Source organism: Salvelinus fontinalis, chromosome 15 (genome assembly GCF_029448725.1).
Source record: "Salvelinus fontinalis isolate EN_2023a chromosome 15, ASM2944872v1, whole genome shotgun sequence".
In the NCBI taxonomy this organism is placed as follows: Eukaryota; Metazoa; Chordata; class Actinopteri; order Salmoniformes; family Salmonidae; genus Salvelinus; species Salvelinus fontinalis.
The window spans coordinates 2,624,364-2,641,907 of NC_074679.1; the positions used below are offsets into that span (position 1 = coordinate 2,624,364).

A 17,544-nucleotide genomic window follows, 5' to 3' on the forward strand; every position below is an offset into this window, starting at 1 on the left:
TGGTCCGTATTGGTTTGGTGGTGGTAGCGGTGGTCCGTATTGGTTTGGTGGGGGTAGCGGTGGTCCGTATTGGTTTGGTGGGGGTAAGGGTGGTCCGTATTGGCTTGGTGGGGGTAACGGTGGTCCGTATTGGCTTGGTGGGGGTAACGGTGGTCCGTATTGGCTTGGTGGGGGTAACGGTGGTCCGTATTGGTCTGGTGGGGGTAACGGTGGTCCGTATTGGTTTGGTGGGGGTAACGGTGGTCCGTATTGGTTTGGTGGGGGTAGCGGTGGTCCGTATTGGTTTGGTGGGGGTAACATGGTCAGTATTGGTTTGGTGGGGGTAGCGGTGGTCCGTATTGGTTTGGTGGGGGTAGCGGTGGTCCGTATTGGTTTGGTGGGGGTAGCGGTGGTCCGTATTGGTTTGGTGGGGGTAACGGTGGTCCGTATTGGTTTGGTGGGGGTAACGGTGGTCCGTATTGGTTTGGTGGGGGTAACGGTGGTCCGTATTGGTTTGGTGGGGGTAACGGTGGTCCGTATTGGTTTGTTAGGGGTAACGGTGGTCCGTATTGGTTTGGTGGGGGTAGCGGTGGTCCGTATTGGTTTGGTGGGGGTAGCGGTGGTCCGTATTGGTTTGGTGGGGGTAGCGGTGGTCCGTATTGGTTTGGTGGGGGTAGCGGTGGTCCGTATTGGTTTGGTAGGGGTAACGGTGGTTCGTTTAGGTTTGGTTTATTGGGGGTAATGGTGGTCCGTTTAGATTTGGTTTATTGGGGGTAATGGTGGTCCATTTATGTTTGGTGGGGGTATCTGTGGTCCGTTTAGGTTTGGTGGGGGTAAGGGTGGGTCGTATTGGTTTGGTGGGGGTAGCGGTGGTCCGTATTGGTTTGGTGGGGGTAGCGGTGGTCCGTTTTTAGGTTTGGTTTGGTGGGGGTAACGGTGGTCCGTTTTTAGGTTTGGTTTGGTGGGGGTAACAGCGCTGGTGGTCAGAGTTTTCACCCACCCAGCCTCAGAAATGTCTTTTAAATCAGATGAAATATTTTGACTTGGTCTCGGTCCCAAAGAGCCTTGTGTTTTGGGTCCAACACTATTTGTCTTGATTCCATCTGTGTTCTCCCTATAGTTGGTGCTGGTAAAGAGTTTACACCCAGTCAGTCTCTAAACATTCTTTAACTCAGATGAAATATTTCTACTTGGTCTCTCTCTCTGTCTCTCTCTCTCTCAAAGCGCCCTCTGTTCTGTCTCCCAACACTATTCTATCCTGACTCAAAGCTCTGCGTCATATTCATTAGGCACCAAATGGAAGAAAGCTTGTCCTTGTTTCACTGTGTTATCTGAACTGTACAATAACAAATGCCTGTTTTACATTTTCTGTTACAAAACATTTTGCCACGAGGTGCCCTAATGAATACGACCAATGTTTCTCCCTCCATAGATCTGCTAGCGGTGCTGTGATGAATACGACCAATGTTTCTCCCTCCATAGATCTGCTTAGCGGTGCCCTAATGAATACGACCCATGTTTCTCCCTCCATAGATCTGCTATCGGTGCTGTGATGAATACGACCCATGTTTCTCCCTCCATAGATCTCTTGGCGGTGCCCTAATGAATACGACCCATGTTTCTCCTTCCATAGATCTGCTAGTGGTGCCCTAATGAATACGACCCATGTTTCTCCCTCCATAGATCTGCTAGCGGGGCTCTGATGAGTACGACCCATGTTTCTCCCTCCATAGATCTGCTTAGCGGTGCCTTAATGAATACGACCCATGTTTCTCCCTCCATAGATCTCTTGGCGGTGCTGTGCCCCAAAGGTCCTCTACGTATCCTAGTGGAGACGGCTCAGGAGAGGAACGAACCCATCTTCCCAGCTCTCATCTACTCCTGTAAGAAGCACGTCACACCTCGTACATCAACACCTGTAACCTGTATTATATATATATATATATATACACAGAGTGGACAAAACATTAGGAACACCTGGTGTTTCCATGGCATAGACTGACCAGGTGAATCCAGGTGAAAGCTATGATTGTGTCAGGTTGGCTGGATGTCCTCTGGGTGGTGGACCATTCTTGATACATAGGTAACTGTTGAGTGTGGAAAAACCCAGCAGCGTTGCAGTTCTTGACTCAAACCGATGTTCCTGGCACCTACTACGATACCCCGTTCAAAGGCACTTACATATTTTTTCTTGCCCATTCACCCTCTGAATTGCACACATACACGATCCATGAGTTAATGTTCGTGCCCCCAAAGAAATGTTATTAGCATCATAAAGAAATCCCCATCAGTTTAAGTGATGTCGCCTTTCCACATCTGCAGTGAAATGTGATTTTCGAAGTTTCTCACAAACGGTTTGGCCTACAAAACTCTCTTGGGAAAGATCAGACTCTCACAAACACGATGACGTTCTACGACCCCCGCAAGGGTCACAAGACTCGTCTGAAGTTTGTACGGCCTCTTCTGCCAACTTCCTGTCTGTAGCATCTGAACAGGTTTGGGCTCCACACTGATATGACCCATCTGTGGAAAGGTGAGACTCTCACTAAAACGTACATGTCAGTTAGGACGCCCGCAAGTCGTCTGAAGATCCCCACCCGGTTCCAGTTTAAAAGCATTTATGGAAGTACACTATATATACAAAAGTATGTGGACACCCCTTCAAATGAGTGAATTCTGCGTGGCACCGTCATAGGATGTCACCTTTCCAACAAGTCAGTATATCCAATTTCTGCCCTGCTAAAGCTGCCCCGGTCAACTGTAAGTGCTATTATTATGAAGTATAAACATTTAGGAGCAACAATGGCTAAGCTGTGAAGTGGTAGGCCACACAAGCTCACAGAACGGGACCGCCGAGTGCTGAAGCGTGTAGCGTGTAAAAATCGTCTGTCTTCGGTTGCAACACTCATTACCGAGTTCCAAACTGCCTCTGGAAGCAACGTCAGCACAATAACTGTTCGTCGGGAGCTTCATGAAATGGGTTTCCATGGCCGAGCAGCCGCACACAAGCCTAAGATCACCATGCGCAATGCCAAACGTCAGCTGGAGTGGTGTAAAGCTCGCCGCCATTGGACTCTGGAGCAGTGGAAACTTGTTCTCTGGAATGATTAATCACGCTTTCACCATGTGGCAGTCCAACAGACGAGTCTGGGTTTGGCGGATTCCAGGGGAACGCTACCGGCACAACTGCATTGTGCCAACTGTAAAGTTTGGTGGAGGAGGAATACTGGTCTGGGGCTGTTTTTCATGGTTTGTTGTTTTGGAAAGGTTTTTTTTTGTTTTAAAAGTGTGTTGGATTGTTTCTTAGTAGCTAGCTAATATTTTAGGTTGGATCACGTGACGCCGTTGGCATCAGTTGCCGGGGACTGTTACTCTCTGTCCAGTGATCCTGCCGACCCAAGGCCGGGTCTGAAGAGCTTTTTGGCGTAGCCTTGAACGCAGCCTGGGACGTAGTGGCTGGGACCGTGGATTGTCCCGGGTTTGTGGCTGTCCAGATCCCTGCTGATTGGAAAAACAACAATCTTCCCTATGACCTGCCCTGTCTGGAACTGCGAGGAGTAACAGCATAACCTACGCTGCTAGCTACCATGACAAAGACTAAAGCCGGTGGGAGTACCGAGGACAAGGGTGTCTCTCTATCACAGGAGAACTATATATATTTTTTTTTAAACAAAAAAAGTATTTCTCCAAGCAGTTGTTTCAACAATAAGAAAATAGAGTTTTGTCCAAAGAAATGGTGGATTCAACTAATTAATGAATGGACGACCTGACCAGAGCGGTCCAGGACCTGAAGAACAGTTTGCAGTTCTCCCAGGGTCAGCTCGATGAGTTGAAACAGGAGAACGGCAAGATGACAGCAATCTGTAAGTCATTGAGAGAGGACATCAGTTCTGTGTGTGAATCCATGATCACAATGAGATTTATCCATCAAGGCGGAACAACACGATTGTGGACGGAACTGCAGAATCTCCACATGAGACCTGGAAGGAGTCTGAGGAAAAAGTGAGGGAATTGAACTCTGAGAAATTGAAGATGGACCTATGAGCACGCCCACAGGACTGGAAAACCCCCCACGGGCCCAGCTGACAGGCCCAGGTGACAGGCCCAGGTCGATAGTGGTCAAGTTCCTGAGGTTCAAGGACAAGGTAGCTGTTCTGGAAAAAGCCAAGAACTTCAGAGGAACGTATATCTTCCCCCAACGAGGACTATCCTAAAGCTGTGTGCCAGAAGAGGAAATAACTTATCCCAGGCATGAAAGCTGCCAGAGAACATGGGGACATTGCTTTCATCCGCTATGACAGGCTCATTGACCACCCTCCCTCCCAGAAGCCTGGATGGGATGAGAGAGACAAGCCTGTGGGTTCGTAGCTTCAAACCCCACAGTACACACACACACACACACACACACACACACACACACACACACACACACACACACACACACACACACACACACACACACACACACACAGTACACACACACACACACAGTACACACACACACACACACACACACACACACACACACACACACACACACACACACACACACACACACACACACACAACACACACACACAGTACACACACACACACACAACACACACACACACACACACACACACACACACACACACACACACACACACACACACACACACACACACACACACACACACACACACACACACACACACACACACACACACACACACACACACACACCAGCTGATCAATGGACTGCTGAATGTATATATTTGTTCTCTTGCTTTGTTTGCTCTTCTCCATATTATGTCTCTGATCAACTCCCCAGGAAAGGGCTGAAAACATCCCATATTAATATATGGAGCCTTATGACACGTTGATGGATATGGTATTATGACATGTCGATGGATATGGTATTATGACATGTTGATGGATATGGTATTATGACATGTCGATGGATATGGTATTATGACATGTTGATGGATATGATATTATGACACGTTGATGGATATGATATTATGATATGGTATTATGACACGTCGAGGGATATGATATTATGACACGTCGATGGATATGGTATTATGACACGTTGATGGATATGATATTAAGACACGTCGATTGATATGGTATTATGACACGTCGATGGATATGGTATGACACGTCGATGGATATGGTATTATGATATGGTATTATGACATGTTGATGGATATGATATTATGATATGGTATTATGACACGTCGATGGATACGGTATTATGACACGTCGATGGATATGGTATTATGACATGTTGATGGATATGGTATGACACGTCGATGGATATGGTATTATGACACGTTGATGGATATGGTATTATGACATGTCGATGGATATGGTATTATGACACGTTGATGGATATGGTATTATGACACGTTGATGGATATGGTATTATGACACGTTGATGGATATGGTATTATGACACGTCGATGGATATGGTATTATGACATGTTGATGGATATGGTATGACACGTCGATGGATATGGTATTATGACACGTTGATGGATATGATATTAAGACACGTTGATGGATATGATATTAAGACACGTCGATTGATATGGTATGACACGTTGAAAGATATGGTATTAAGACACGTCGATTGATATGGTATGACACGTTGATGGAAATGATATTATGACACGTTGATGGATATGATATTATGGCATGGTATTATGACACGTTGATGGATATGATATTAAGACACGTTGATGGATATGATATTAAGACACGTCGATTGATATGGTATGACATGTTGATGGATATGGTATTATGACACGTCGATGGATATGGTATTATGGCACGTTGATGGATATGGTATTATGATATGGTATGACACGTCGATGGATATGGTATTATGACACGTTGATGGATATGGTATTATGGCACGTCGATGGATATGGTATTATGACACGTTGATGGATATGGTATTATGGCACGTCGATGGATATGATATTATGATATGGTATTATGACACGTTGATGGATATGGTATTATGATATGGTATTATGACACGTCGATGGATATGGTATTATGACACGTTGATGGATATGGTATTATGATATGGTATTATGACACGTCGATGGATATGGTATTATGACACGTTGATGGATATGGTATTATGGCACGTCGATGGATATGATATTATGATATGGTATGACATGTTGATGGATATGATATTATGATATGGTATTATGACACGTTGATGGATATGGTATTATGACACGTTGATGGATATGGTATTATGACACGTTGATGGATATGGTATGACACGTCGATGGATATGGTATTATGACACGTCGATGGATATGATATTATGACACGTCGATGGATATGATATTATGACACGTTGATGGATATGATATTATGACACGTCGATGGATATGGTATGACACGTCGATGGATATGATATTATGACACGTTGATGGATATGATATTATGACACGTCGATGGATATGATATTATGACACGTTGATGGATATGATATTATGACACGTCGATGGATATGGTATGACACGTCGATGGATATGGTATTATGACACGTCGATGGATATGGTATTATGACACGTCGATGGATATGATATTATGACACGTTGATGGATATGATATTATGATATGGTATTATGACACGTTGATGGATATGATATTATGACACGTCGATGGATATGGTATTATGACACGTTGATGGATATGGTATTATGACACGTCGATGGATATGGTATTATGACATGTCGATGGATATGGTATTATGACATGTTGATGGATATGGTATTATGACATGTCGATGGATATGGTATTATGACATGTTGATGGATATGATATTATGATATGGTATTATGACATGTCGATGGATATGGTATTATGACATGTTGATGGATATGATATGACACGTCGATGGATATGATATTATGACACGTTGATGGATATGATATTATGATATGGTATTATGACATGTCGATGGATATGGTATTATGACATGTTGATGGATATGGTATTATGACATGTTGATGGATATGGTATTATGACATGTCGATGGATATGGTATTATGACATGTTGATGGATATGGTATTATGACATGTTGATGGATATGATATTATGACACGTTGATGGATATGGTATTATGACACGTTGATGGATATGATATTATGACACGTCGATGGATATGATATTATGACACGTTGATGGATATGGTATTATGACACGTTGATGGATATGATATTATGACACGTTGATGGATATGGTATTATGACACGTTGATGGATATGATATTATGACACGTTGATGGATATGGTATTATGACACGTTGATGGATATGGTATTATGCACGTTGATGGATATGATATTATGATATGGTATTATGACACGTCGATGGATATGGTATTATGACACGTCGATGGATATGGTATTATGACACGTTGATGGATATGGTATTATGATATGGTATTATGACACGTTGATGGATATGATATTATGATATGGTATTATGACACGTTGATGGATATGGTATTATGACACGTTGATGGATATGGTATTATGACACGTTGATGGATATGGTATTATGATATGGTATTATGACACGTCGATGGATATGATATTATGACACGTCGATGGATATGGTATTATGACACGTTGATGGATATGGTATTATGACACGTCGATGGATATGGTATTATGATATGGTATTATGACACGTCGATGGATATGATATTATGACACGTTGATGGATATGGTATTATGATATGGTATTATGACACGTCGATGGATATGATATTATGACACGTCGATGGATATGGTATTATGACACGTTGATGGATATGGTATTATGGCACGTCGATGGATATGGTATTATGATATGGTATTATGACACGTCGATGGATATGATATTATGACACGTTGATGGTTATGGTATTATGATATGGTATTATGACACGTTGATGGATATGGTATTATGATATGGTATTATGACACGTCGATAGATATGATATTATGACACGTCGATGGATATGGTATTATGACACGTTGATGGATATGATATTATGATATGGTATTATGACACGTTGATGGATATGATATTATGATATGGTATTATGACACGTTGATGGATATGGTATTATGATATGGTATTATGACACGTTGATGGATATGGTATTATGATATGGTATTATGACACGTTGATGGATATGATATTATGACACGTCGATGGATATGATATTATGGCACGTCGATGGATATGGTATTATGGCATGGTATTATGACACGTCGATGGATATGGTATTATGACACGTTGATGGATATGATATTATGGCATGGTATTATGACACGTCGATGGATATGGTATTATGACACGTCGATGGATATGGTATTATGACACGTTGATGGATATGGTATTATGACACGTTGATGGATATGATATTATGACACGTTGATGGATATGATATTATGGCATGGTATTATGACACGTCGATGGATATGGTATTATGACACGTTGATGGATATGATATTATGGCATGGTATTATGACACGTTGATGGATATGATATTATGACACGTCGATGGATATGGTATTATGACACGTCGATGGATACGGTATTATGACACGTTGATGGATATGGTATTATGACACGTTGATGGATATGGTATTATGACACGTTGATGGATATGATATTATGACACGTCGATGGATATGGTATTATGACACGTTGATGGATATGATATTATGACACGTCATTGATGGAAACTCATGTGTTGCCTGTTAGTATTATCTATGCTATATGTTTTCACTAGCTAGCACTTGCTTTCAGACAGGCAGTGAACCTGGTATACAGTTAAAGATATTGTGGATATCTGTTGTTGTTTGTCTTTAAAAATGAATGCCCATAGCTGCCGAGTAATGTCTACTGTACCGTTCTGTCCCTCCGTCCCCAGCGACCATGGTGTGGCTTGTCAACATGGCAGACACTGGCCTCGGACACAGACCAATGACCAGGAAGAACTCAACAGAGGCCCCCATCACTCAAGTTGAGAGTCAATGTGAGTCTGTAGTGTCTGGTGTTTAAATTCCTCTCTACCTTCTCCTTTAGCCCTCTGGCCCTGGCCTTACTTGCACCCCAAGTGTTTTTGTAATATCATAACTATTTTCTACCCTCCCATCAGCAGCCCCTCCATCTCTGGCCACAATTGAACCCTAAAACATGCCTATTTTTATGGCATCTCCAGCTTTTAAAAAAAAATATCTGAATTCTTCTCTCCCTCCCCCTGCAGCAGCCCTATCTAGCCCTGGGCTCATCGCCCCCCTCGTGTATAATATTTGACTTCTCCATCCCCCCTTCCCCTCCAGCCCTGGCTCTGGGCCCGGCCCCTCTCAGCCCCCCGGAGGATGACGGAGGGTTCACCCCTAACTGGATGGGGCATCAGGAGCATCAGCTGGGACCCCTTCAGTCTACGGACGAGACCCGACGGGAGATCCAACAACTCCCCTCTGCCAGACCCGTAATGGACGACGATGATGAGGAGAGTGAGTACAGAACAGTAACAATAATTACAATTGTGTTTCGTAAAACAATTCCCATGTCACGTTTTGTAAAACAATTCCCATGTCACGTTTTGTAAAACAATTCCCATGTCACGTTTCGTAAAACAATTCCCATGTCACGTTTCGTAAAACAATTCCCATGTCACGTTTCGTAAAACAATTCCCGTGTCACGTTTCGTAAAACAATTCCCGTGTCACGTTTCGTAAAACAATCCCCGTGTCACGTTTCGTAAAACAATCCCCGTGTCACTTTTCGTAAAACAATCCCCGTGTCACGTTTCGTAAAACAATCCCCGTGTCACGTTTCGTAAAACGATCCCCGTGTCACGTTTCGTAAAACGATCCCCGTGTCACGTTTCGTAAAACGATCCCCGTGTCACGTTTCGTAAAACGATCCCCGTGCCGTTTCTTAATCAAGGCGCACGGCCGTTACCAACGCTCGTTTAATGTGAGCGGGCCAGAAACGTAATCTGAGGACAACCCGATCCCATCTTTGAGCAGTCCGATGTCCTGATATTTATTTTTTTCACATTTTTATTGGTACTAAATCTGCGGACGCTGTTGTAGTGTGAGATGTGCAAGGACAAGTTTTGAGAACGGTGATCAGCAATAGCCAATGAGAGCTGGCCAATGAGAGCTGGCCAATGAGAGCTGGCCAATGAGAGCTGGCCAATGAGAGCTGGCCAATGAGAAGAAGACCAGTGCCATGATAACGTTGTGTCACATCACCCAGAACTTTCCAGAACTCTCCAGCAGGAGCCATGACTACTACTAGTATCTGTTTCTACTTGCCTTTTGATCAAATCCAAAGTGTCAAATCTTTACAGCTCTGATGTTCACCAGCCCTTTAATAACTCAACCAACATGTTGGTGAAAAAAAACGTCAACTGTATGGCAAGCGTGAGGGAACATTTTAGGAGATAGCTTTGAGTTACGGTCTGTCCTAGCTAATTACACCATATCTGAATATTGTAGTAGCGTGTGCCATATCGTATAGAGTCAAACGCCTGTCGTTTTAAATGTGAGGCTCAGCGGAGTTAGGATTTTTATTTCTGTGTAGTGTACACCCCGGCATAACAACAAAATGATTACTTACGCCCTTCCCAAAATGGCAGAGATTTTTATTTTATTTTCTATAACATGAGGAATGAATACACCAATGAGTAATGATAACTTGGCTAGATACAGGGGGTACCAGTACTGAGTCGATGTGCAGGGGTATGAGGTAATAACTTGGCTATATACAGGGGGTACCAGTACTGAGTCGATGTACAGGGGTATGAGGTAATAACTTGGCTATATACAGGGGGTACCAGTACTGAGTCGATGTGCAGGGGTATGAGGTAATAACTTGGCTATATACAGGGGGTACCAGTACTGAGTCGATGTGCAGGGGTACGAGGTCATAACTTGGCTATATACAGGGGGTACCAGTACTGAGTCGATGTGCAGGGGTACGAGGTCATAACTTGGCTAGATACAGGGGGTACCAGTATTGAGTCGATGAGAAGGGGTACGAGGTAGATATATATAGTAACTAGGCAACAGGATAGATGGTAAGCAGTAGCAGCAGCGTATGTGACGAGTCAAAAGAGTAAATGCAGATAGTCCAGGTAGCTATTGGTTAACTCTTTATCAGTCTTATGGCTTGGTGGTGGAAGTTGTCAGGGTCCTGCTGGTTCCAGACTTGGTGCATCGAAACTATGACTTTGGTGTCTGTAGTCTTTTTAGGGCCTTCCTCTGACACCACCAGGTATAGAGGTCCTGGATGGCAGGGAGCTCAACCCCAGTGATGTACTGGGCAATACGCACTACCCCCTGGAGCGCCTCGCAGTTGGATGCCAAGAAGTTGCCGCCATACCAGTCGGTGATGCAGCCAGTCAAGATGCTCTCAATGGTGCAGCTGTAGAACGTTTTGAGGATCTGAGGGCCCGTGACAAATCTTTTCAGCCTCCTGAGAGGGAAGAGGCGCTGTCGTGCCTTCTTCACAACTGTGTTGGTGTGTGTGTAGACCATGTTAATTCATTAGTGATGTGGACACCGAGGAACTTGAAGCTCTAGACCCGCTCCACTACATCCCCGTCGATGTGGATCGGGGGGGCGTCGTACCTCCATTTCCTGTAGTCCACGAACAGCAACTTTGCCCATTTATTCTTTAAAGAATTCTTCAAAAATAGTTGTTGAACGTTGCTTGACAACCATTGTTGAACGTTGCTTGACAACCATTGTTGATCGTTGCTTGACAACCATTGTTGATTGTTGCTAGACAACCATTGTTGATCATTGCTAGACAACCATTTTCAGGTCTTGCCATAGATTTTCAAGTCAAATTAAGTCAAAACTGTAACTAGGCCACTCAGGAACATTCAATGTCGTCTTGGTCAGCAACTCCAGTGTATATTTGGCCTTGTGTTTTAGGTTATTATCCTGCTGAAAGGTGGAAAGCAGATTGAACCAGGTTTTTCTCCTGATAAACTCCTGAGTCGTTGATGATTACAACATGATGCAGCCACCACTATGCTTGAAAATATGGAGAGTGGTACTCAGTAACGTGTTGCATTTGGTTTTGCCCCAAACATAACACTTTGTATTCAGGACTAAAAGTTAATTGCTTTGCCACATTATTTGCAGTGTTACTTTGGTGCCTTGTTGCAAAAAGGATACATGTTTTGGAATATTTTTATTCTGTAAGTTTCCTTCTTTTCACTCTGTCATTGAGGTTAGTATTGTGGAGTAACTACAATGTTGTTGATCCATCCTCAGTTGTCTCCTATCACAGCCATTAAACCCTGTAACTGTTTTAAAGTCACCATTGGCCTCATGGTGAAATCCCTGAGCGGTTTCCTTCCTCTCCGGCAACTGAGTTAGGAAGGACACCTGTGTCTTTGTAGTGACTGGGTGTATTGATACACCATCCAAAGTGTAATTAATAACTTCACCATGCTCAAAGAGATATTCAATGTCTGCTTTTTACATTTTTTACCCGTCTACCAATCGGTGCCCTTCTTTGCGAGGCATTGGAAAACCTCCCTGGTCTTTGTGGTTGAATCTGTGTTTGAAATTCACTGCTTGACTGAGGGACCTTACAGATAATTGTATGTGTGGGGTACAGAGATGAGGTAGTCATTTAAAAATCATGTTAAACACTATTATTGCGCACAGAGTGAGTCCATGTAACTTATTATGTGACTTGCAAAATGTTTCTCCTGAATTTATTTAGGCCATAACACAGGGGTTGAAAAATGATTGATTCAAGACATTTCAGCTTTTTATTTTTAATTAATTTGTACAAATTTCTAAAAACACAATTCCACTTTGCCATTATGAGGTAATTGTGTGTAGATCGGTGACAAAACAATCTCAATTGAATCCAATTTTTAATTCACACGGGAACAACAACAAAATGTGGATAAGTTCAAGGAGTGTGACTACTTTCTGACGGTTCTGCGTGTCTGAGCTGCGTTGAGAGGGTCAGGATATTGTGGCGTCCTGTGGTCCCCGTCCTGTGGTCCCCGTCCTGTGGTCCCCGTCCTGTGTTCTCCGTCCTGTGGTCCCCGTCCTGTGGTCCCCGTCCTGTGGTCCCCGTCCTGTGTTCCCCGTCCTGTGGTCCCCGTCCTGTGGTCCCCGTCCTGTGGTCCCCGTCCTGTGTTCCCCGTCCTGTGTTCCCCGTCCTGTGTTCCCCGTCCTGTGGTCCCCGTCCTGTGGTCCCCGTCCTGTGGTCCCCGTCCTGTGGTCCCCGTCCTGTGGTCCCCGTCCCCGTCCTGTGGTCCCAGTCCTGTGGTCCCCGGGTGAAACAGACATGTTTACACAGAGGTTCTGCCAGACAAACATGGAACAAACATCTGTCATCCAGGTTTCAGGATGGGTTTTTTCCTGTGTTTCCCAGGGCGTGTGAAGCGGGGTCTAGGAGTCTTCATCTTCTACAGAGTATGTTGTTGAGGATAGAGTTTGGGTTACAGGGTAGGATCAGTGTGGTATAACATGGCTGTCTTTCAGCAGCCAGACAGAGACAGACTGGCATATGAGGTCTATTTGGTTACCGGGTTACCGGGTTACCGGGGTAGGGTTTTGAATTAGGGTTAACGGGTTATAGGATTTGAATTAGGGTTAACGGGTTATAGGATTTGAATTAGGGTTAACGGGTTATAGGATAACGGGGTGTGGGGTTAGGGTTACCGGGTTACCGGGTTAGGGTTACCGGGTTACCGGGGTAGGGTTTTGAATTAGGGTTAACGGGTTATAGGATAACGGGGTGTGGGGTTAGGGTTACCGGGTTAGGGTTACCGGGTTACCGGGTCCGGTGAACGTGTTCTAACAGTGTTCTGTGTGTGTTTCCCAGGGGGGGTGAAGCTGGGTCTAGGAGACTTCATCTTCTACAGCATGCTGGTGGGGAAGGCCTCCGCTGCAGCTAGTGGAGACTGGAACACTACTCTGGCCAGCTTCGTAGCCATACTCATCGTGAGTACACAACTACTCATTATATTCCCTTCATTATGGTCTGTTACACTTCATCTCTCTGCTTCTGTCTGGCTGCTCTCTCTGTCTCTGTCTGGCTGCTGTTTCTCTGTCTGGCTGCTCTCTCTCTGTCTGGCTGCTCTCTCTCTGTCTCTGTCTGGCTGCTCTCTCTCTGTCTGGCTGCTCTCTCTCTGTCTGGCTGCTCTCTCTCTGTCTGGCTGCTCTCTCTCTGTCTGGCTGCTCTCTCTCTGTCTCTGTCTGGCTGCTGTCTCTCTCTGTCTAGCTGCTCTGTCTGGCTGATCTCTCTGCCTGGCTGCTCTGCTCTGTCTCTGTCTGGCTGCTGTCTCTCTCTGTCTGGCTCCTCTGTCTGGCTGCTCTCTCTGTCTGGCTGCTTTCTCTCTCTGTCTGGCTGCTTTCTCTCTCTGTCTGGCTGCTCTCTCTCTGTCTGGCTGCTCTCTGTCTGGCTGCTCTCTCTGTCTGGCTGCTCTCTCTGTCTGGCTGCTCTCTCTGTCTGGCTGCTCTCTCTGTCTGGCTGCTCTCTCTCTGTCTGGCTGCTCTGTGGCTGCTCTCTCTGTCTGGCTGCTCTCTCTGTCTGGCTGCTCTCTCTGTCTGGCTTCTCTCTCTGTCTGGCTTCTCTGTCTGGCTGCTCTCTGTCTGGCTGCTCTCTCTCTTTCTCTGTCTGGTTGCTCTCTCTTTTTCTCTTTTTCTGTCTCGCTGCTCTCTCTCTCCCTCGCTGTCTGGCTGCTCTCGCTCTCTGTCTGGCTGCTCTCTCTCTCTGTCTGGCTGCTCTCTTTCTCTGTCTGGCTGCTCTCTTTCTCTGTCTGGCTGCTCTCTCTCTCTGTCTGGCTGCTCTCTCTCTCTGTCTGGCTGCTCTCTCTCTCTGTCTGGCTGCTCTCTCTCTCTGTCTGGCTGCTCTCTCTCTCTGTCTGGCTGCTCTCTCTCTGTCTGGCTGCTCTCTCTCTCTGTCTGGCTGCTCTCTCTCTCTGTGGCTGCTCTCTCTCTCTGTCTGGCTGCTCTCTCTCTGTCTGGCTGCTCTCTCTCTCTTTCTCTGGCTGCTCTCTCTTTCTCTGTCTGGCTGCTCTCTCTCTTTCTCTGTCTGGCTGCTCTCTCTCTTTCTCTGTCTGGCTGCTCTCTCTCTCTTTCTCTGTCTGGCTGCTCTCTCTCTCTTTCTCTGTCTGTCTGGCTGCTCTCTCTCTCTTTCTCTGTCTGTCTGGCTGCTCTCTCTCTCTTTCTCTGTCTGTCTGGCTGCTCTCTCTCTCTGTCTCTCTCTGTCAATTCAAGTCAAGGTCTTTATTGGCATGGGAAACATATGTTAACATTACCAAAGCAAGTGAAGTAGATAACATACAAAAGTGAAATGAACAATAAAAAGTGAACAGTAAATATTACACACCAGACATTTCAAACGTCATTATGTTTAACGATGTACAAAAAGGAAAATAATAAACATAAATATGGGTTTTATTTACATCTCCCCCCTCTCTCTATCCCTCCCTCCCCCTCTCCCTCCCTCTCTCCTTTCTTCCTCTATCCCTCCTCTCTCCTCCCTCCCTCCTCTATCCCCCTCTCTCTCCCTCCTTCCTCTATCCCTTCCTCCCCCTCTCCTTCCCTCTCTCCCTCCTTCCTCTATCCCTCCTCTCTCCTCCCTCCCTCCTCTATCCCTTCCTCCCCCTCTCCCTCCCTCTCTCCCTCCTTCCTCTATCCCTCCTCTCTCCTCCCTCCTTCCTCTATCCATCCTCTCTCCTCCCTCCCTCCTCTATCCCTCCCTCCCCCTCTCCCTCCCTCTCTCCTTTCTTCCTCTATCCCTCCTCTCTCCTCCCTCCCTCCTCTATCCCTCCCTCCCCCTCTCCTTCCCTCTCTCCCTCCTTCCTCTATCCCTCCTCTCTCCTCCCTCCCTCCTCTATCCCTCCCTCCCCCTCTCCCTCCCTCTCTCCCTCCTTCCTCTATCCCTCCTCTCTCCTCCCTTCCTCCTCTATCCCCCTCTCTCTCCCTCCTTCCTCTATCCCTTCCTCCCCCTCTCCTTCCCTCCCTCCCTCCCTCCCCCTCTCCTTCCCTCTCTCCCTCCTTCCTCTATCCCTCCTCTCTCCTCCCTCCCTCCTCTATCCCTCCTCTCTCCTCCCTCCCTCCTCTATCCCTCCCTCCCCCTCTCTTTCCCTCTCTCCCTCCTTCCTCTATCCCTCCTCTCTCCTCCCTCCCTCCTCTATCCCTCCCTCCCCCTCTCCCTCCCTCTCTCCTTTCTTCCTCTATCTCTCCTCCCTACCTCCTCTATCCCTCCCTCCCCCTCTCCTTCCCTCTCTCCCTCCTTCCTCTATCCCTCCTCTCTCCTCCCTCCCTCTATCCTTCCTCTATCCCTCCTCTCTCCTCCCTCCCTCCTCTATCCCTCCCTCCCCCTCTCCTTCCCTCTCTCCCTCCTTCCTCTATCCCTCCTCTCTCCTCCCTCCCTCCTCTATCCCTCCTCTCTCCTCCCTCCCTCCTCTATCCCTCCTCTCTCCTCCCTCCCTCCCTCTATCCTTCCTCTATCCCTTCCTCTCTCCACAGGGCCTGTGTTTAACTCTTCTTCTCCTGGCCATCTTCAAGAAGGCCCTCCCGGCCCTCCCCATCTCCATCTTCTTTGGCTTGGTGTTCTACTTTGCTACAGACAACCTGGTCAGACCCTTTATGGACCAGCTGGCTCTGCACCAGTTCTACATTTAGCAGGATGTTCCCCTTGCTCTCGCCACCCCCACGGGAGCTGCCATCATCAACACCAGGGGTGTATTCATTAGTGCACAACATAGCGAAACGTTTTTGCAATGAAAACATGTTTATTTTTTCCCCCCCGACCAAATCAGGTAGGTTCCCTCCTCCTCCGTTTTCGTCCTGTTTTGTTGTGCCACAGTTCAACCTCTAACAAGGGGACCAGAGGCGTCTCCGGTCCGGTCCCCTGAATGAAGTTGATGGTAGTTTTTGATCTGCCTTTTTGTTTCTGGGCGGGGCGGTGAGGCGGGGGGGGGGGGGGGTTCCTAACCATGATGTCTTTTGATTTGTTCATACTTTCCTCGTTTTCAAAAAAAAAAAAAAAGGTGATTGATCCGCAGTCTAAAAGTTACGGTGAGTTGAAGGTGTACCGCGGTGGGTACTACTACCAACAGAGCTAGAATGAGTTGATGATTCTGTTGTTGGTTTTTTTTGGTGTGGGGGGGGGGGGGGGGGGGGGGTCACACACAAACCCCAGAAAGGAGAAGAAGAAGAAGAAGAAGCCTGGTTGGTTGGTCTCCTTAGAAAAAAGTGCTTCAGAGGGGTTTTTAATAAACCCACCTGGTGGTTTAAGGACTTTCACACTCTCACTAACGGACTGTCACGTGACCTGATGATGTAACGGATGATACTTGGTCAAATGGTTTTTTGTTTCTTGTTGAATAATTCTACTTTGATTGTGCTTCTTGAATTGAACTCGTCAAGAGCTTTTTCTGTGTCCATTCATCACCGCTCCAGGGCTGTGTTCCAAACGCCTCCCTAGTCCCTGGATATAGTGCACTAGAGTCAATAGGGCTCTGGTCAAAAGTAGTGCACTATATTAGGGG

At 45.9% G+C, this 17,544-nt stretch overlaps 1 protein-coding gene across 2 annotated transcripts in view; it reads left to right on the forward strand.

Annotated features, from left to right (window-relative positions):
- Window positions 1-16,973, forward strand: part of psen1 (presenilin 1) — a 38,297-nt gene extending 21,324 nt beyond the window's left edge. For both annotated transcript variants that reach the window (XM_055862438.1, XM_055862437.1), the window contains exons 7-11: window positions 1,764-1,862; window positions 8,920-9,024; window positions 9,332-9,508; window positions 13,866-13,984; window positions 16,520-16,973. In XM_055862438.1, coding sequence (XP_055718413.1) covers window positions 1,764-1,862; window positions 8,920-9,024; window positions 9,332-9,508; window positions 13,866-13,984; window positions 16,520-16,675 — 656 coding nt within the window. In that variant the 3' untranslated portion in view covers window positions 16,676-16,973. The remainder of the gene's footprint in view (window positions 1-1,763; window positions 1,863-8,919; window positions 9,025-9,331; window positions 9,509-13,865; window positions 13,985-16,519) is intronic.
- The last annotated feature ends 571 nt before the right edge of the window (window positions 16,974-17,544 follow it).